This window comes from Torulaspora delbrueckii, chromosome 3, assembly GCF_000243375.1.
Source record: "Torulaspora delbrueckii CBS 1146 chromosome 3, complete genome".
Classification (NCBI taxonomy): Eukaryota; Fungi; Ascomycota; class Saccharomycetes; order Saccharomycetales; family Saccharomycetaceae; genus Torulaspora; species Torulaspora delbrueckii.
The window spans coordinates 833,385-852,929 of NC_016503.1; the positions used below are offsets into that span (position 1 = coordinate 833,385).

The 19,545-nt window shown below is 43.6% G+C and overlaps 11 protein-coding genes and 1 non-coding gene across 12 annotated transcripts; 5 read left to right on the forward strand and 7 right to left on the reverse strand.

Annotated features, from left to right (window-relative positions):
• Nucleotides 1-20: 20 nt before the first annotated feature.
• YDJ1 (type I HSP40 co-chaperone YDJ1) lies at nucleotides 21-1,256 on the reverse strand (the record flags this gene model as incomplete). Its single annotated transcript, XM_003680512.1, has 1 exon — nucleotides 21-1,256. The coding sequence occupies one exon, from the start codon at nucleotides 1,254-1,256 to the stop codon at nucleotides 21-23; it is 1,236 nt and encodes a 411-aa protein (XP_003680560.1).
• A 191-nt stretch (nucleotides 1,257-1,447) lies between these two features.
• On the reverse strand, nucleotides 1,448-2,377 carry RPI1 (Rpi1p; the record flags this gene model as incomplete). Its single annotated transcript, XM_003680513.1, has 1 exon — nucleotides 1,448-2,377. The coding sequence occupies one exon, from the start codon at nucleotides 2,375-2,377 to the stop codon at nucleotides 1,448-1,450; it is 930 nt and encodes a 309-aa protein (XP_003680561.1).
• A 381-nt stretch (nucleotides 2,378-2,758) lies between these two features.
• MTQ1 (S-adenosylmethionine-dependent methyltransferase) lies at nucleotides 2,759-3,601 on the forward strand (the record flags this gene model as incomplete). The annotated part of the gene is made up of 1 exon (XM_003680514.1): nucleotides 2,759-3,601. The coding sequence occupies one exon, from the start codon at nucleotides 2,759-2,761 to the stop codon at nucleotides 3,599-3,601; it is 843 nt and encodes a 280-aa protein (XP_003680562.1).
• Nucleotides 3,602-3,687: 86 nt separating this feature from the next.
• Nucleotides 3,688-3,761, forward strand: TDEL0Ctrna5N. The gene has a single exon. It is a non-coding gene; the product is annotated as a tRNA-Asn (tRNA).
• Nucleotides 3,762-3,917: 156 nt separating this feature from the next.
• Nucleotides 3,918-4,493, reverse strand: RHO2 (Rho family GTPase RHO2; the record flags this gene model as incomplete). Its single annotated transcript, XM_003680515.1, has 1 exon — nucleotides 3,918-4,493. The coding sequence occupies one exon, from the start codon at nucleotides 4,491-4,493 to the stop codon at nucleotides 3,918-3,920; it is 576 nt and encodes a 191-aa protein (XP_003680563.1).
• A 339-nt stretch (nucleotides 4,494-4,832) lies between these two features.
• Nucleotides 4,833-8,723, reverse strand: NST1 (Nst1p; the record flags this gene model as incomplete). Its single annotated transcript, XM_003680516.1, has 1 exon — nucleotides 4,833-8,723. The coding sequence occupies one exon, from the start codon at nucleotides 8,721-8,723 to the stop codon at nucleotides 4,833-4,835; it is 3,891 nt and encodes a 1,296-aa protein (XP_003680564.1).
• A 658-nt stretch (nucleotides 8,724-9,381) lies between these two features.
• On the forward strand, nucleotides 9,382-11,424 carry YVC1 (Yvc1p; the record flags this gene model as incomplete). Its single annotated transcript, XM_003680517.1, has 1 exon — nucleotides 9,382-11,424. One exon carries the CDS (start codon nucleotides 9,382-9,384, stop codon nucleotides 11,422-11,424), a length of 2,043 nt encoding a protein of 680 aa, XP_003680565.1.
• Nucleotides 11,425-11,818: 394 nt separating this feature from the next.
• On the reverse strand, nucleotides 11,819-12,454 carry VPS21 (Rab family GTPase VPS21; the record flags this gene model as incomplete). The annotated part of the gene is made up of 1 exon (XM_003680518.1): nucleotides 11,819-12,454. The coding sequence occupies one exon, from the start codon at nucleotides 12,452-12,454 to the stop codon at nucleotides 11,819-11,821; it is 636 nt and encodes a 211-aa protein (XP_003680566.1).
• Nucleotides 12,455-12,596: 142 nt separating this feature from the next.
• PTC5 (type 2C protein phosphatase PTC5) lies at nucleotides 12,597-14,276 on the reverse strand (the record flags this gene model as incomplete). The annotated part of the gene is made up of 1 exon (XM_003680519.1): nucleotides 12,597-14,276. One exon carries the CDS (start codon nucleotides 14,274-14,276, stop codon nucleotides 12,597-12,599), a length of 1,680 nt encoding a protein of 559 aa, XP_003680567.1.
• A 560-nt stretch (nucleotides 14,277-14,836) lies between these two features.
• Nucleotides 14,837-15,844, forward strand: TMA46 (translation machinery-associated protein TMA46; the record flags this gene model as incomplete). The annotated part of the gene is made up of 1 exon (XM_003680520.1): nucleotides 14,837-15,844. The coding sequence occupies one exon, from the start codon at nucleotides 14,837-14,839 to the stop codon at nucleotides 15,842-15,844; it is 1,008 nt and encodes a 335-aa protein (XP_003680568.1).
• A 68-nt stretch (nucleotides 15,845-15,912) lies between these two features.
• On the reverse strand, nucleotides 15,913-17,595 carry APP1 (phosphatidate phosphatase APP1; the record flags this gene model as incomplete). The annotated part of the gene is made up of 1 exon (XM_003680521.1): nucleotides 15,913-17,595. The coding sequence occupies one exon, from the start codon at nucleotides 17,593-17,595 to the stop codon at nucleotides 15,913-15,915; it is 1,683 nt and encodes a 560-aa protein (XP_003680569.1).
• Nucleotides 17,596-18,089: 494 nt separating this feature from the next.
• Nucleotides 18,090-19,487, forward strand: MSF1 (phenylalanine--tRNA ligase; the record flags this gene model as incomplete). The annotated part of the gene is made up of 1 exon (XM_003680522.1): nucleotides 18,090-19,487. The coding sequence occupies one exon, from the start codon at nucleotides 18,090-18,092 to the stop codon at nucleotides 19,485-19,487; it is 1,398 nt and encodes a 465-aa protein (XP_003680570.1).
• Nucleotides 19,488-19,545: the final 58 nt, after the last annotated feature.

The window sequence follows — 19,545 nt, forward strand, 5'->3', positions numbered from 1 at the left end:
CCAAAGGAACAAAGAAATGCTTATTGAGATGCACATTGGACACCTTCAGCGCCACCATGTTCATCATCATCATCATCATCATAGCTTTGTCCACCTCTTCCATTCTGTCTATTATATTTAGCCGCGTCGAATTCCGATAGGACACAGTCCTCGACGTGAGCCTTTGATGGAATAGTGGTCTTTGCTCTTGGAGGCAAAATTTCTTCTAACTTTTTCAAGTTTTCATCGGATGTGAAGTGATTTGGTGGGAAATTGATCTTGAAAGTGACCAACAAGTTACCGTAACCGCCAAATTTAGCAATTGGCATACCTTTACCCTCGACGACTTTACGCATACCTGGAGAGATAACTTCACCAGGAACAATAGCAACCTTCAACCAGTCACCGGAAACATGTTCCAAGGAGAATTCACCACCTGCCACTGCAGTCAACAAATCGATCTCTGCCTCGTACACAAGGTCATCGCCGACCCTCTGGAAATTCTTGTGTGGTTTCTCAGAGACAACAAAGATCACATCACCTGGTATAACATCCGGAGCTTGATCTGCCTCGCCCTTGAAAACAATCTTTTGACCATCCTTCATACCCGGATCAACGTGAACTTCAAGAATCTTCCTTTCATTGGCCACCTTCTTACCATTACAACTCTTACAACGATCCTTAGGGTCGATGATATCACCCGTACCTGCACAGGCTTCACACTCGGTCTGGAATCTCTGGATCATAGGTCCCATCTGTCTAGTGACAAACTTATAACCCTGTCCATTACAGCTGGAACATTTCTTAACAGCACCTTCTTTACCACCACGCCCGTTACAGCCTTTACACAAGATTTGCTTGTTCAAAGCCAACTTGGCAGTCCTACCCTTGTACAACTCTTCCAGTGTAACAGCGATCTCATGTTTGATATCTCTACCACGCTGAGGACCACGAGGCCTGCCACCGCCTGGTGCACCGCCAAAGAACTGCGAAAATATATCATCGCCGTATCCACCAAACCCGCCGAAACCACCAGCTCCCCCAGCCCCACCGCTCAAACCTTCCTCACCAAACTGATCATAAACCTGACGTTTTTCCGAATCACTCAACACCTCATACGCCGATGACACTTCTTTGAATTTTTCAGCTGCTTCCGCGCTAGGGTTCTTATCCGGATGGTATTTCAAAGCAGATTTTCTATAAGCTTTCTTGATTTCGATCTCGGTGGCACTCACAGAGACCCCAAGTAGATCGTAATATTTAGAATCCTTAACCATCTTGGAACGTTTAAAAGACACTTTGTACACGACTAGTAACCTCTGTTCCCTTGGTATCGACTACGACTCTATGTTTGTGTGTGTGTGTCTGTTATAAAGCGATGAGCAGAAAATTTTTTTGACGAAATCGTGGAAGCCCACGGAATAACAAAGAAAAGATTAAAATTCTGTATTTTCTGTATACTTTTTTATTATTTTTTAGTTCGCGCGTCGTCGCCCGACGACCGCTTCTCGTCTTGGTTCTCGTGCTGTGAAGGTGGAGGTGGGAAATGAAACGCCTGGATGAGATCTTGCAAAGTGTCGGAGAGTTCCTGGGTCTTGCGATCCGTAGCCCTCAAATGGTTGCGCAGTAAGTCGATTTGTTCTTGTAAATTACTGAGTACATGAAAGATATATGATTGCATGGTCTCGGTCTCCTTTCTCTGCGTCTCAGTGGTCTGGTCTTGGTCCTGTCGGAGCTTAGTGGCCTGTGCGGTTTCGTCGGGCAGCGCAGACGCGACCGCAGGCTGTGTTTTCAAAGTGATGTTGCCGCTGCTAAAAGTGAATGTGTTTCGCACATGGAGGAGCAGTTGTTCTGCCTCCGAATTGAGCGTACCGCTGTAGGTGTCATCTTCGTCCAGGTCGTCCTGGATACGTAGAGCCTTGGCGTAGAGCACTTTGAAACGGTCATGGCACTGCCGGGCATTACGTTCGCCGGCATGCAGTTCGTTAAGAGCCTGTGATATCTTGATCCAGAACTTCTTCATGGGCTTGAAGTACTCCACGAACGTGAGCAGATGCGCGTGGTCCAACAACACCCTCAGCAGCGCGAAGTCTTCCGAAGCTTTCCACTTGTTGCGGGTCTTTTTACCGTTGCTAGCGAACGAGATCAAGGGCGAAGCCCTCTTGATCTCGATCGAGTAGGTCGAAGAATCATCCGAATCCGATTCATCGGTACTGGGATCCTCCTTCTTCTTCTTCTTCTTCATCATCAGTATATCTTCCTCGTCGCCACCAACCCCCTTTCCGTCACCACCAACCCCTCCACCTCCGTCCAATGACGTCACGGCTATTATCCCATCGATATATTTCTGCATCCTCTCGTTGCGATCCTGCTCGTCAGCCTGAGGTTCAGCGGACATCACTCGCCTTGCTGCCACTGGGCAAATACGTATTCTACGCTAAATAATGGTTTATATATACATTTGCGAAAAAAAAAACTCAGGCACCGAAACTGCCATTCAAGCCGTCCGGCAGAAGGGCGTGCCTGCGCTACGATGCTGGTGCTCACTGAAGTCACCGCGCACAGCGATCGTTCGTTGCACCGTACGTCGCAGCCTACGTACGTCTTTTGAGCGTTACACGCAGCCCGAGGCGAGCCAATTACCGGTTTTGGTCATGCGCACATTCTGGTGCCCACCCAAAGCCACTTTGAAATATACCTCTCTCACTTTTCTCTCACTCTCTCTCACTCTCTCTCTGATTCTCTCTTTTTCTCTCTATTTGTAGCTGGAAGCTGATCGATGCGAGTGTGCCCCGCGTATATCCGTAAAGTGTCTCGCCAAGACCCACTGCTAGCCATGCTAGTAGGGGTGTGTCGGGGAGAATCGCAGGCCCGACAGGAACTACGATGGATGCGACAGGAGCTGGTTGATCCAGCTCGTGTTCGTTGGGCGTGTAAGCTGCGATCGCGGCAAGTGCCTTTGCAACATGTGTTGGGATCGCAGCCGTTCGGTGCCATTGATGTGCTTTGCAGACCACAAGTGCTGATTCCTCGGTGGGAGACAGAGGAATGGGTCTGTGACCTGACGTCTCGTCTGGCTGGGATGCGACTGCAAATTGTTGATCTGTGCACGGGAACTGGGTGTGTGGCATTGCATTTGCAGCGTAGTTTGTCGGCGGCAAGAGTTACAGCGGTTGATTGCTCAGCTAGTGCCATAGCTCTTGCTCAGTGCAATGCTGGGCGCAACGAGTTACAGTTGCGGCTGTTACAGCGAGATGTGCTGGGTTGGCAACCGGACGAGATCGGACGCGTCGATTTGGTAGTTTGTAATCCGCCATATATCCCTCCGGACAAGCTGGTACGTGATGCAAGGGCGAGTGTGAGGTTTTATGAGCCGCGCTTAGCGCTTGTGGGTGATAAGGAGTTTTATGAGAACTTGGTGCGCGTGTGGCTGTCTCGTACCAGGGCGTTCGTTTACGAGGTGGGAAGTGAAGATCAGTGCGCGTATGTGAAGAAGCATGCGGGGAAGGAGTGGATTGTCGGTACACGTAAGGATGCTAGAGGAGAGGCTAGGGTTGTCTATGGATATAGAGATGGTGACTCGGAGTTTGCCAGAGCGTTTAAGGGGTATGATAATTTGTGAGTATGTAAATTTTTTTTGTTGAATGCTCAAAGACGGTTATGTATTCCAGTCTCTGTTTTTCTTTCATGTTTTTCACAGAATTTCGAGACTTCGTGGCCAAGCTGGTTAAGGCGTGCGACTGTTAATCGCAAGATCGTGAGTTCAATCCTCACCGAGGTCGATATTTTTTCAAGTTTAATTTGTCTTTTACAAGGTAATGTAATATACTTTACCCTTAATAGCTGGAAAGTACCGTTCACTAAAGATTAGATGCATTATATAGGTCAATTAACATTAGTAGTTCTTGGTAGCAATGCGGATGGTATCGGGGTAAGCGCTAAGCAATCAGGCAACATTGTTGACCAGGTTCCTTGTTGACCAGCAAACTGGTCCTAGTCGCAAGCTCAAAAACATCATCCACTCCTTCTCCAGAGAGAGCACTGCATTCCAAGTATTTTTTGGCACCTATTTGCTTGGCGATTTGCTGTGCATCTGCCAAACTAACGAATTTCTCACCTTGCGCATTTTCCTCATGAGATCTTCTTAAATCTTTCTTCAATCCCACCAGTATTATAGGTGCATCGGGACAATATCGTAGTGCTTCTTCCGCCCATTTGGTTCGGGCATTTATCAGAGACTCAGGATCATCAACAGCGAATCCTATCAGTATTATATCAGCTTTGGAGTATGAAAATGGTCTCAATCTCTCGTATTCTTCCTGACCGGCAGTATCCCAAAGTGTAAGTGAGACTTTGATCCCGTCGACCCTACAATCTGTCACATAGTTTTCAAATACAGTAGGATGGTATTCCTCAGGAAACTTACCCAAGGTAAATACGTATAGCAGAGATGTTTTGCCGCACGCACCATCACCGATAATCACCAGTTTTCTTCGAACTGCATTTTCTGACATCTTATCTCTTTGATACACCTCGACACAGCGATTGATCAGGTCAATGGTAATAAAATTGGCTTCGAGTTGTGAACCACTACGAAACTAGCCAGAGCTTACTGTAAGCCTTTTTTTTTATTTTTATTTTTCATTTCAGCGAGGGATTGTGCAGATGCAGCTTGCGAAGGGACAATCGAACCTTACAAGCTAGGAGAGGTCATGTGACTTTGCAGTTATTTATAAAGGCCTTTGTATCGATGGTATCCATGGACTACCAGTGGTTTGCAGATGCTGAATGTTAGGTTATATAAACGAATATATATCTAACTAACTGTGCTAGTTGGTAGGATGCTGGCGAATTTAGCCCCATATGTTGCTTGTTAAAGATGAATGATTCATGGAATGAGGTAAGTTGAAATATTGGGGGCCAAAAGCAGGTCCATTACCCAACGCCGAGTTTGTCTCATTGAGTTGAGGAGGCATAGAAGTCTCTGGTTGATTAAAATATGCTCCACTCATCATGCTATCTGTGCGATCTCTGGAAGAACTTTGAGCCTTCTCGTTTTGAGGACCTGACATTCTAACGTGGGTGATAGAGCCTGCTGGACTCGTCAGTAGGTCACAATTGTGGGAAGTATGCATGCTCAATAGGTAGCTGATGAAAGAGGGATAATCCAAGGTACAACAAAGACTGTTTTGATGAATTGTGTTGGTTGGAACGTAGTCTTGAGAACCTGGTGGAGTAAACGCCAAGTACGTCTTGTAAATGCTATCAACGAAAACACTGTCTTTATTCTCTTGTTCTCTGTCGATACGTTTGTTTTCAACGTTAGTCTGTGCCGTTGGTGTATTTGAAACGTCGCTTGCCTCATCTAGGAAGGACATATGAGTAGGACCCCAGATACTAGATGAGAAAGTGGCTGATCTTGACTTATTGGCCATGGGAGTGACCTCTCCTGCGATTGTGGGGATGGTGTCCTTGCTTCCTTCGTCCCAAATAGAGCTGTGTTGGGCTGTGCTGCCAGTGATGGGTGCTTCAGAGGTTGAAACGGCTTCAGAAGATGGGTTAGCATCGATGTTTAGACCAGTATTCCTGGGCGCTAAGCTGTTTGGGATAGAAATCGATGAACGATCTCTTTGTGAGCCCCAAAGAGGTAGTTGTCCGAATGATCCTGCACGACTGGTCGTGGAGGGATCCTGTAGTCCCGCAGATGATAACATATTAGCGATATTGTTCATTTCTTCGGCCAGATATTCTTCATTTGCCGGCTGCGTATTGTTTGTACCAAACGCAGATACAGAATGCTGACGTTGCTCTCTTTGTAAGTCTAACGGTGCTTGATGGAAACCCTTCATCAGATTGGGGTTGCTTCCATATGAATTCCACGAAGATAGGCCGAAATTTTGACTCCCTAGCCCAGAAGAAGCAGAATTACGAGAACTGGATACTGGTGGCATCATGCAAGGCATATTGTTGTAGGACATTTCTTCTCCAGGATAGTTGCCAGTTGGCATCAAGCTCGACGGGCCGAACAACTGTGCTCCATTGGAGACCAGCGGCTGCGAGCCGGCATCATGAGGTATACCGGGCCCTACATCGAGTAAAGTTTGTAGACCCGAAGAAGAGGCAACTGGCTTTGATGCTGTCGCAGAACTAACCATATTTAATATGTCATCATTCACATTATTTGACCGGTAAGATGGCATTGGTTGAACATTGTTCCCGTATGGCATGTTTGGTGACGGAGTTGAGTACTGCAATGACGTAAACAGCGGCTTTTGAGATGATGGTCCGTCTATATTTCTATCGACCGCCTGATCAAGGTGCATCTTTGTTTGATTCTCCGTAGCTCGCTCCTCTTGCAGGCGCTTTTCTTCATCCGCCTTTAGCTTAAGTTGTTCCTGCAGCTTTAACTCTTCTTCCTTTTGCCGTTTCCCTTCCTCTAAGCGCTTCCTTTCCTCATCTTTCAAACGCCTCTCCTCATCTCGCTTGCGTTTCTGCTCTTCTTTGATCTTTCTATGTCGCTCCTGTTCTTCTTCTCTGCGACGCTGCTCCTCCAGTTTACGTCTTCTCTCTTCATCCTTTTTACGTTTGACTTCTTCCACTTTTTTTCTCTGAGCTTCTCGCCTTTGTTTCTCGCGCTCTTCAGCTTCTTTCTTCATCATTTCAGCTTCTTCTTCTTTCCTTCGTTTTTCTTCCTCTTTGGCAATTTGTTGAGCTTTCTTCTTCTCTTTCTCCTTTTCCCTCTTCTTATGCTTCTTCTCTTCCTTTGCTTTCTTCTTTAGTTCCTCAGCTTCTAGTTCTTGAAGAAGTTTTAGTCTGTTATTTTCAGCCTGTTTCTCATGATAAGATTCCATGATCCTGCCCTGCAGCAATTTCGTTATAGCAATCTGAATCAATTTCCGACCTTCCTCTAATCGGTCGGCCTCATCCAGACTGCTCTCGTACTTGTCATTTTCATCATGAAAATCCTCGTCGTGCTCGTGATGAGGATGATAATGGCCATTTTGCTGCCCATGAGGTATGCCATTGTCTTGCACATGGCTCTTATGTTCGTGGCAGGTATGCTGTTGATCCACACGCGCATCATGAGCACAATAACGGTGGCTCCTTTCACTAGCAGGCTCCTCGTCATCATCATTTTCTTCATCCAAGTCAGACCTTATCTCATCCTCCTCATCACCTTGCTCTATTTCATCCTCATCACCGTAGTCCGAGTAGTCATCGTATGATTCGTCATATTCGTTACTGTCCAATTCTTCCTCATCTTCATCATTCTCACCGTGGTCGAAATCATAATCCTCGTTGATCTCATCATGACCAGGCATCTCAATTGGTGAGACAGTAGTAGCCGCAGCCGCTGCCAAACTGGCTCCGATAGCGGCGTTGCTATACTGATCGTCGAATTTTTCTCTGAATGACTGCATTATGAGATCTCCAAATCTCTTCCTATCTTCACCGAACATGAACCGCGTAAAAAGTTCTCTTTCTAACTGAGAGACTTCTTTGAATTCCTTTCTTTGTGCGTCATAAGAATTGGTCATTCTGTCGGCGACATGACGTTGCAAGTTGGCGTATTCTTCAGGCGTCAGGGGTTTTCCATTGTGTAGCATTGTCGTAAACTCTTTAGCATCGCCCAAACTTTGTCCCTTAATGTTTGCCGCCTCTACAAAGCCATCAAAACTGTTTTCTGCACCGACGGGGTCTGGCAATTGCCCTTGCTTCTGAGCCACGAAACTTTCGATAGCTTTGACAAATCCTTGCCCATTATTATTCATTAAATCATCAGTTAGGGCCCGCATATCGGGATACATCATCATTCGGCTGACATATTCCTTGGCGATCTTTGGGTGTGAGGACACAAAAGTCTTAGCAAATTTCAGATATTTCGCTTGTAATTCTTCATTATCAGCTGGCATCCCTCTGCTTTCACCTTCCTGTACTGGTTTATTATGAAGATCATCACTGATTGAGGGTGTTCGTATTATGTTTGGATCCACAGTTTGTTCGACTGGAGTTGTAGGAGGTTCATCATTTTCCACTCCTTCTCCATGTCCAGATAGGATCTGTTGCTGTTGTTTGTTTTGCTTAAAATGCATTACTTCCTCTTTCAAGGAGTCCACTGCATTTGATGACAGAAAGTACTTCACTACATCGTCCCTTATGTTTCCTGGCTCGCTGACAGGTTGATCATCATCATTATTGCCTCCGTTAACTCCACACGAAGCGACGTCCTGTTGGTGTTGCACCTTGGAGTTCTGTAGTTCCTTAATGATACTCAGGTGAAATTTGATGGGATTTATTTCGGGATCCCGTTCCCTGTCGAGATCATAGAGAGTATTATATATGCGCTCCATCTCCTGATCCATCGCCATATGACGGCGGCCACACACTGAGCAATTGCAGTTGTGGCTATTCTGGTAATTTTGGATCACATCAAACACTTCATCTTTTTCAATCCTCAATATGCTTTTCTTCTCCTCTGGTTCAAGTGATTCCCAATGCGAATCCAACGTAAAAGCCATTGGTGACTCCATGGACTGTGAATTCTTCTGATCTTCATCAAGTTCTTCATCAGTGGGCAGAGACTCTACGATGACATCTCCGTTAGGTGCCCGTTTTATCACACGGGAAGTTGGATAATCGTTTGCTTCATCGTACAGTTTCGCCTGTATCTCCGAAGAAGTACCCTTTTTGGTATGCTGCTTTGATTTACTTTTTTTCTTGCCCTTCTTGGAGTTGGGTGGCATATTTCAAATCCTCAATGACTATCGAGTCAGTTTATCTTTCACTTGTGTTACTTCCTTCAAAAATCCAGCTATCGGCTCGCAAATCGTGATTCTTTCACTAAGTACTATTAATGAGACGTAACGGTTCCAGCCACAAGTAACTAGTTTGGCTAAACTGCTTTGAATCAATGGTCTTTGCGATGTCTTAAGCTACCTTGCTGGTACTTGAAACTTGACAAAAACCTAATACGCTGTAAGGCGAACTAAAGAGCGAGAAATTTTTCTTTTCATCAACGAACAAGAAGTCATAGTTAAGCCTAAGAAGGACTTACATAGCCACATATGGTGTGCAATTCGGCAAGAGTACAACGAGCACTAGTAGAACGAATAGCTTATAGCATAATGATGGCGGTCCTATTTTAGTCTGCCTTAGCTGCCGATCTCATTGTTAATGCTCTCTTGAATTTGTCCTGAAACCGATCAAGATGTTTTGGGTTACAGTCTTATCCTTGAAAGGATTTGCAGATTTACGTCAATATGGTATTTAACTTGAAGTATATTAAATTGTCGGCTTTGTCGGTGCAACACTTCGCTTGAACCCTGTATTCTTGAATTGTGAAAAGGTACCCACGATCTTAAGAAGGAGAGTTAACAAACAAGCTAGAACGCCAAAAACGCTATGTCTGAAGATTCGGCAACACTGCCAATGTTTCAGGAGCAATGCCTGGCTGGCCATGGGGACCCAACCATGGGTTTGAAACCTCCGAGCTCACGCCAGGTCCTTAGGATTGCATTGAATTTGAAGTATCTGCTGGACAAGATCATTCCGACGGTCTACGATGTGGATAAAGTGACCTGTCCGCACTCTCGTATCATAAATCAGGATGTGATAAAGTTGGTGCGCGAGGCTTGTGGTGGTAATCCCAAGGATAAATCAAGCGTGCAAAGGTACCAGTCTGTTCTGCTGTTTGCCCTGTTAAAAGTCTCATCTTGGTATGAAGAATTGGCAGCTGAAGAATTGCACAACGCTTCCCTCTATGAGTTACGTTCATTGGCCGCTCAACATCTTTGCAGGGTTATTATAGAGCATGAGGAGACGGTCGATCTGCAGTTCTTGTTCATGGAGATGTTATTGCGCAGATATGTTATAAACGAGAATGACGAAGATAGTGAACCTGCGAGTGTCATTGAATTAGCTGCTGATATGCATTTGACGGTAGTTATTGGCTCGAGTGGGTTCCAACGGTGCTTAAAATGGCTATGGAGAGGTTGGATCATCCAATCTCGAGACGACGCCAGTGTCTTTGTCAGGGAGAAATTGGTAGCTTCGACAAGTTTCCGAGATCATTTCAATCCAGAGCGAATCAAGACGCCAATGTACCAGAATATTATACAAATCATTTTCTCCTTTGTCTTCCTAATACTATACACTGTGGTAGTTAACGATAAGAACTCCACTAAGGTTGAACCTTTGGATGCTAAAGAGATCTGCTTCTATCTGTTTACACTGGGCTACGTTATTGATGAAATGGTCAAGTTTTTTTACATCGGTTCAGCCTACTTTTCGTTTTGGAATGCATTCAACAACACGTTATATGCCATCATTGGTACCTCTGTGTTCTTGAGGATTATTAGCGTTGGTCCTATAAAAACTCACTATCCTGCAGAATACTGGGATATGATTTCCTATAGGATTCTCTCATTAGCTGCTCCCTTTGTGTGGTCACGACTACTACTGTTTTTGGAATCGGTACAATTCGTGGGGTTAATGCTGGTTGTCCTAAAGCATATGATGGCAGAATCCCTTGTGTTTTTCGTTATGCTCTTTTTAATGATGATAGGATTCTTACAAGGATTCATTGGACTCGATTCATCTGACGGTAAGAACGAAATTACTGGGCCTATTATGACCAATCTTTTCATAACAGTCCTTGGCGCTGGTGGTTTTGATACGTTCGAAGAGTTTGCCCCTCCATATGCGGCAATCTTATACTACGGATACCGGTTCATCGTGTCGGTCATCTTATTGAACATCCTAATTGCCTTGTATGCGAACGCATACCAAAAAGTGGTTGATAATGCTGGTGATGAATATATGGCTCTTATGTGTCAGAAGACGCTGAGATTTATTAGAGCCCCCGATGAAGAGGTATACGTGCCGCCTTTGAATATCGTTGAAGCTTTTGTTCATCCAACCACGCTTCTGCTATCTACAGAAAATGCAAGAAGACTGAATCATTTCATTATGACCATACTGTACGCACCTGTTCTTCTTGTGGTAGCGCTAACCGAAATTCGCACCGCTAGGCGCATTCAGTACAATCGGATGAAGAACTTGGAAGACGATGCTAATGAGAGTGATCGTGCCTGGGACTTGACAGATGGATTTGTCGATACCGGTCATGATATTTTCTCCCAAACTGAGAACACGGGCATTCATGCTACTCGTAAGAAGAACGGAGTTTCATTAAAGAAACAGCGAGAGGCGGAAAAGGCTGACCCACATTTCTCAGTCCCCAAAGACTGGTGTAAGAGAGTCAAGAAATCGGTTCAGCCAGTTCAAGAGGGATTTCAGTCGGGTATAGGATGGGAAACTTTCAAGTTATATAACGAAGTTCAAGAGCGTTATGAGAAAACTGAAGAAAAAATCGAGAAGTTGAATAAAACTATAACAAATCTGGTTGAATCATTACAAGAGCTTAAATTGACTAAACAGGAGTAAAGGCCCATCTCTTCGATTTTTTGGGTGATGAAACATTGTAAAGTCTTTTGCTCATCTCTTTTTCTTCAATTGAAGGTTATCCACCATCTAACATTTTAGATAGTAATGATAGTCAACCGAATAATGGTTTCGGGTTTTCAAGCCAACCATGATATTTGTTCCAAGCTCCAGCTAAATACATAGACGATCTGCAAAAGTGTAGTTTAAAAAAATCCTATACGTTTAACATCACCTAGCTTACTGCTTATATAAATTAATGAATGATGTAAGCGTATATGCATCAAATCCTGCTAACCTGTATAGCAGCAATTTTCAAGATAGGCTTCACCCAGAACAACCTTCGCTCCAGTCTATTATCCTATTTCAATCAGTTATCGTACTCCAAGTCGTGTTCCTAACAATTGCAACCACTGGCCTTCACTGGGCCGTTGGTAGAGGAAGCCAAATCTATCCTCTGGTCGTCAGTGATCCTCAGGCCATGCTGTTGGTTCGCCTGATCTTCTGCCTTTTTGAGAGGAATCTTTTCACCAATCGCTAAAAACACTTCATTGACATTTTCACCGGTCTTGGCACTTGTTTCGAAATACAACAGATTCTCCTCTTCTGCCAATTTTTCAGCCTCTTCACGAGCAACTTTCCTCTCTTCGCCACTCTCTAGCACATCAATTTTGTTACCAACCAAAGCAATGATAATGCCCTTGCTAGCTTGCTCATGTAATTCCTTAACCCAGTGACGAGCCTTGATGAAAGATTGTGGTTTTGTCACATCGTATACCACCAAAGCAGCCTGCGCATTTCTGTAGTACATAGGAGCCAAAGACGCAAATCTTTCCTGACCAGCGGTATCCCATATTTCAAACTTCACGGTCTCATCGCCAATATTAACCCTCTGGGTAAGAAACGCAGCTCCGATGGTGGGCTCTTTATTTTCAGTGAAATCGTTAGAGACAAATCTCAACACAATGGAAGACTTTCCTACTGCTGCTTCTCCCAGTAACACAAGTTTGACAGATGTAATAGATGAATTCATGATTATCTTGTTAGCAAGTCAGGGATTCTTGATAAGATTTGACAACTTTAGAAAGGAACACTCTAATCTGAGCCCTTCCTTTAAGCATCGCGTATAGCGTGATAACGAATAAATAATAATTGGGGATGATTTACTTTGATATTTAGAGTTTTGATTTTGGCTGAGTAGTGGCTTCAAAATTGGTTTGTATGGTTCCATCGTTGGTCTGGTCGGATTCACCGAAGAACACGACCGTAACGGTTAAATCGTCTCTGTATTTTCTACTCATGGGCGATGGAATACTGACCAACGTAGAAACATATTCTTTGCTACCTCCTGCACTGAGAGCGTTCCTGATCAAATGAGTGGCCACGTTCTTGTCCTCCATCAGAAATCCTTCGGAGTCCTTACGGCTCTTGTATCTGAATGCTGGCCTCAATGATTCCTTATCAGGTGATAGATCTGTAATATGAGGAAGCTTGTTCTCTGGAGATTGCAGCGCCGGTTTCAGTCCGCTGTTACGTTCAATCCACTTGACAACAAGGCCCGCAATTTCCTCATTACTGAGGAGTTCGAATAACCCATCGGAACCAAGAACCATGAATTTTGTATCTGAATCAATCTTGGTAGTGGTGATCTCTGGCCTTGCAGTGACGTATGGTGGGGTCAGAAAATCTCTTGGTTTCGATCTAAAATAAATGCGGACATGTTCTGGTAAATCGGCTAAAGTTTTACCGTCAACATCTTTGACCTTATAACGGTAGTCACCAAACGCTCTTGAGGGTTGCAACGAGCCCAAAACTCTTCCATTGCGAACAGCATTAGGTTCTCCAGGATGCTCCGAGCGGATTCTTTCTACTTCTTCAGGATTATCACCGGTTTGATCTGTTGATAAGGATCTAACTACCCACTCACCGTTTTTGTCTAAACCTGCAATCAAGGCTCTTGAATCTCCACTAACAGCAACTTTGACAGTAGAATTCAAGGAATTATAAGCTGTCAGGAGAGCACAGGAGCCTGAGATTGCTGGCAAACAGCCGACCATGTTTTCCTTTGTAGGCTCGCGGAACAGCTTCCGCAAAGAGCCATAGACAATATCGTTATCTAGCTGTTCGAAAGCCTGCACGATGGCGTTATCCATTTTAGAAGATGAGGCCAGGAAACCCCCTTCTTCCTCGTAAAATTGACCTAATCTTTGTGCAACATACCTTACGAGGTCCTGAGATAGCTTTGTGGAAGTGAATGAACCACTGTGGCCGTCGAAGATCCCAAAGAAGTAAAGATCCTCCGGTTGGCTGTCATCCGAAGAGACCGGTACGGTAATGACCTGTTCAACGTGATTGTCCTCGATTGGATGGTTAGAAGGCAATTGCGATACATCATATCGTACAATACCTTTACCACGGTTCACCAAGAAACTCTTTTGCCGATCCCGTAATCTTGCATTAACTTCTTGCTCTGTCAACAGCACAAGCGAGTCCCCAGAGCTTGAGTTAGCAGTTTGTGACCCACTTTCCTTAGCACCATTTTGCTGTGAGGGATCCTGACCATCTGTATTACTTGAATAGTGCCTCAGTCCCTTAACGGTGTCCAATGAGACAACACTTTTTGAAGAGAAGTAAGAATAACTCAGAATTAAAACTCCACCACTCAAGAGGGCCAAATTCAAATCCCTTGTATATGGAAAAGCATTAGACTTCTTGATATGGTTGCTTGTATTAAACTTCCCATTATCTGCAAGATACGTTCGATAAATCAGTTTCTCAAAATTCTTCTTCGACAGACACTTCAATAGAGTCCTCGAAGTCCGCTTCAACGCGGTAGACCGTACTAGAAGCGACATCCGACCCAGTTGCCCTAGCAGTTAGAATAATTTAGGTTACGTTGAGTCTACTTTTTGCAAGCCTTCTTCTTTCGTTGTGCCTCATCCTTGCAGGAGCTTGCAGACCTTCGGGGACTCACAGAAACAAAAGATACCGCCGCGCCGCAAGATACAGAACCAACCAAACTGGTTGAAGTCTTCACGCTATTGGTAGATATGGCATGATAGGCTAGTTTGATATAGAGGTATCGTCACTTTGATAAAGTCACGTGGCCATATTATCTTCTCATTCATGGTAAACCTTCATGGAGTCTCATATCGAAGCATGGTCGAAGTCCAAGAATCAGTGTGCCTATTATGAGTATTTGGAAGCTGTACCTCATTAAACTTCTTCATCAGCCTGGAGATATGCCAACTGTTATATAACGTTTATAATGATCTGAAAAATTTGGTCAAAATTTCTCGAAGAGCTACAAGAACAAGCTAATTGCAATAGAAAGTTGGCTAACTACTATCAAGAAAACCACTTCATTTGAAGTTTGTATAGCGGTGCCCGTATTGAACACAAGCGTATTCACGTCATGCCACCAAAAAGAAATCAACAACAAACCAAAAAGAAGGACAATGTCGACAAGACGTTCGGGATGAAAAATAAGAACAGGTCGACTAGAGTTCAAAAGTACATCAAGCAAGTTGAATCGCAGAGTAATCCCGAGAAAGAGGATTTAAAACGTCAGAGATATGAAGCAAAGAAGAGACAGGAGGCAGAAGAAGCCGAGAGACGTGCTCTTTTCAACCCTGCACTTGACCAAAGAGTGCGTGCAGGTGTTGATCCCAAGACAGTTGTCTGTGCCATGTTTAAGATCGGTAACTGTAACAAAGGTGCCAGATGTAAATTTTCGCATGATCTAAGCATGGGTAGAAAAGTGGAAAAGAAGGATTTGTACAGTGATGTTAGAAAGGAGAAAGAACAAGATACAATGGATAATTGGGATGAGGATAAATTGAGGGATGTGATCTTGTCCAAGCACGGCAATCCAAAGACAACCACCGAGAAAGTTTGCAAATTTTTCATTGAAGCAGTGGAGAACGGTAAATACGGTTGGTTCTGGACTTGTCCCAATGGTGGTGATAAATGTATGTACAGACACTCACTTCCTGAGGGTTTCGTGTTGAAGACGAATGAGCAAAAAAGAATGGAAAGAGAAGCATTGGAAAATCAACCAAAGATTACTTTGGAAGAGTTTATTGAGACCGAAAGAGAAAAGCTGGACAAGACTAAGTTGACACCGATTACAATGGAAAATTTTGCCAAATGGAAGAGAAACCACATTATCGAAAAGAATAATGCAGAAAGCAAAGAAGCTGAGAAGAAGAAACCTTGTGGGCGTGAAGTCTTGTTGAAACTATTTGTTGAGAACAAGAAATTCGATGAGAACGATTTGGCCGACGCGACCCAGGGTTCTGAATGGGATCTTTCAGAGTTTACCAAGGCTCTCAATGAAACAGATGATATCAAAGATTATGGTGATGGTAGTAACCCCAATTTTGATATTATTAAGAAGGAGAACAATACTGCATCAGCCTGAAACCGTCATTTGCCTTTTTGGCCCATCATTAACATAATAGAACTATGTAATTTAATTTCAGCATTTTTTCATTCACGCTGAACTTCATTCACGTAATCCTCTAGTGGTACTTTAGGATCTGTAAAAAACATGACCCTAATTGGTTTGTCTTTGTTAAGAGATTTTAACGTTCTTACACCATTTAACACCCTACTCCTCCAAGCATCTGCTTTCTTATCAAAGAATTGGTTGTATGTTCCATAGTCATTTTGCGTTGATGGTGTACAATAGACGGATGACTCTAGATCTTGAACCTCTGAAGGCCTGGGAGGCAAAGTTGGCAAATCTCTATTTTTGGGCTTGAGACGGGATTCTTTAATCTCTTTTTGCTGCTCAGGACTTAGGTCGGGTTTGAGCAATGATACAGGTGGAGGCGGTCTCTTTTTCCGCGTCTCTTTGCTTTTATGTGACAAGTACTGCTCACTGATAATGTCGTTCAACTCATGCATTACCTCGGTCTCTCTCAAGCCCATATCACTCAAGGAATCTTTACAGCAACGGATGTATATTCCGCATATTTGTTCCTGATACTGAGAAGCTGTTGAAAGGTAGGCTTCGAAATCTTGTTCACCAGAATCTCCTATTAGTATGAATTTTTTATTTGGAAAGTCCTTTAGAATTTGGGTAATGGCGCCAAGTTTCCTATTGGCGCTTGAGGTCATAATGCTAGAAAGTAGATTTCCAGTGTACTGCTTGAGAAAAAGAGGTCCTGCCGGGAAATGATTAGAGACATACTGGTACAATGTTGGATATGTTTGTACTGGCGAATTGGAAACATAAAAAAAATCTGCTTGAAAGAGTTCTTTCAACTTTTTATACCATCTCGAAACATCATTTATCAGCCATGTGTTGATATCATTCAGAAATACGCTTCGAAACATCGATCTTTTGTCGCCAGTGACACCCGTGTGCTTTATTGTATCATCGATATCACTTATTACACCATAACCATTTGGCTTAATGAAGTTGCAAGGAAATCGGTGAGTAATTACTTTTGGAAAATCAGTTGGCGTATCAAGTGTGATTCTTATATCTGTCGGTAGAAACTCCGAACGAATCCTGAGCGATATATTACCAATATTATTTGTCGTCGCGAGAGTGGTATCGTAGTAGCCCGGTCCTTCTCGCGACAGTAGATCTATGATGATCGGTAGATTCGGTATTTTTCTTATCATGAATCCTGCAATCCTGCTTTTTAGCACATCAAGCTCATCTGGCGCTGGTGATCCGTTATCATGGAGTCCGTTTAGAGTTAGTGTAGAGGCACTACTTTTAGCAGTTAGCGTAGACTCCGATGTTGAAGGGTCATCGAACTTGGACTCGTTCGCATCGTCTACTGCCTCCGGGTTCGCTGGCCTTAGATACTGCTTGCATAAAGAAAGTAAGATTCGGTTTCTTCTGCTGGCTGGATTTCCTGGTGAAAACACAGCTAATCGTACCATTGTTTCGTAGCCTTCTTCACTCTTTGTAGTGTAGGTTGGATAAAACTGAATATCCATATCCAGCGGTAGGTTGGAATCCGGTGGATTCTCCGAGTCCGTGCCTCTAATGCTATCTAGAGTTCTTTGTGGGAGACCTGATGACCAGCCGTGCATATACGAATCCTTGGTATTCTTCATCAGATTTAAAAGTCGCTGTCGCTTGTTCAGCAAAGCCCCATCATTGCCTCCTATATTTGATTTCATATTCATGTTCTGACCATATTGGTTCATCTTGACTCTATTGAAGAGTTTCAGAGGCAACCTATATCCTTTTCTCCACTTGCGGAATGAGAGTGATCTAGTCAAAACAATACGGCCTAGTTGCAAGCGACTATTGAGGTGTAACAAAACGGCAACTGGTAGATTGGATTGAACGATGTTAAGTGCTAAAGTTTATGGCAATTGAGCAAATTCACCTAATGTCTCCCTACTAGAGACCTCCTTTTTCTGTCGCAATCTAAGTACCCGTGATTAAGAGGTTCAATATCGATAATTCCTCCAATTTAACCACATATAAGACGTATCGAATAGACGAGTAACGGTGTGCTGGGGATCCCAGCTGCTGTAGCTGAGCTGAAGTTGATTAGAGTCGATTATACTTATACGCGTTTACGGCTTCAATCACAAGGTCTGGGTGTCCAATCGAGAAGAATTAACCAACGTTGATCACCAAGAGTAATTAAGGTTGATCAATTCGTCGGTTTATTAGGCTTGGGACTACGACTATGGCATTGAGAAGTGTGGGAATCAAATGGCGAGGATGCCTTAGATTGTATTCATCCGTCTCTGGTAGTGTTGAGGTTAATGGTACAAAGTATGCTGCTAACGCCGTCTACACGAATATAACGCCGTCAATCGTGGAATTGACTCATCGTTCGCTACATTTAAGTGAATCACATCCCGTGGGAATTTTACGTGAGGCCATCGAGAAGAAACTGAACTCAACTGATGCTGCTTTTTCAGTTTACAATCAATTCAAACCAGTGGTTACAGTACATGAGAATTTTGACTCGTTAGGTTTTCCTCAAGATCACCCAGGGAGATCCAAATCAGACACATATTATGTTAATGAAAAGCATCTGCTTAGGACTCATACCTCTGCGCATGAGATGGAGTGTTTTGGTAGAATTGCAAAGGGTGATAGCAGTAAAACAGGTTTTCTAATATCTGCAGATGTCTACAGAAGAGATGAGATTGATAGAACTCACTACCCTGTTTTCCACCAGATGGAAGGCTGTCGCGTTTGGAAACGTCAGAATCCTAGTGCTGAAGGCGAGGAACCAGCTCATATTGTACAATTACGAGAAGACCTTGCTAAGCTAGAGAAACAATTAGCCGAGCAAGCTACAAAAATTGTGGTCGAAGATGATTGCACTTTAGAAGGGAATCCCAAACAGGAGCATATGACTGATTTGGAGGTCGATTTATGTTCACGACACTTAAAAAGATCCATTGAGTTGATCATGGCTGAGGTATTCGAGAGAAAATTGGAGAGTTTAAGAAAATCGAATACAGATGTTTCGGAGATTCCAAATGTCTTGAAGGTTCGCTGGATAAAGGCATACTTTCCATGGACTGCTCCATCTTGGGAGATCGAAGTGTGGTGGCAAGGCGATTGGCTCGAGTTGTGTGGCTGTGGGCTTGCTCAAGAAGACGTCCTAAAATTGGCTGGATTCGAACCTGAGAGCCACATTTCATGGGCCTTTGGCCTCGGCCTTGACCGTATTGCTATGCTCTTATTTGAGATTCCTGATATCAGGTTATTCTGGACAAAAGATCAACGTTTTCATGAGCAATTTCAAAAAGGTGTAATTAACACCTTCCAACCCTATTCGAAATATCCAGGCACTCTAAGAGATGTTGCATTTTGGCTACCCGAAGAATCAAGCCTGAAGGTCCACGAAAATGATGTAATGGAGATTGTCAGAAATGTTGCCGGTGATCTGGTTGAAAATGTCAAGTTAGTTGATGAATTTGTTCACCCCAAATCTGGGAGAAAGTCTCTTTGCTACAGAATCAACTACCAATCAATGGACAGAAATCTAACTAACAGTGAAGTAAACGATTTACAAGACCAAGTTTCTCAAGAACTAGCTAAAAAATACAACGTCCAATTGAGATAATGTCTTATTTCAATTAATCTGTACATATCACAATATAGTTCGATACAACTGCACCTGT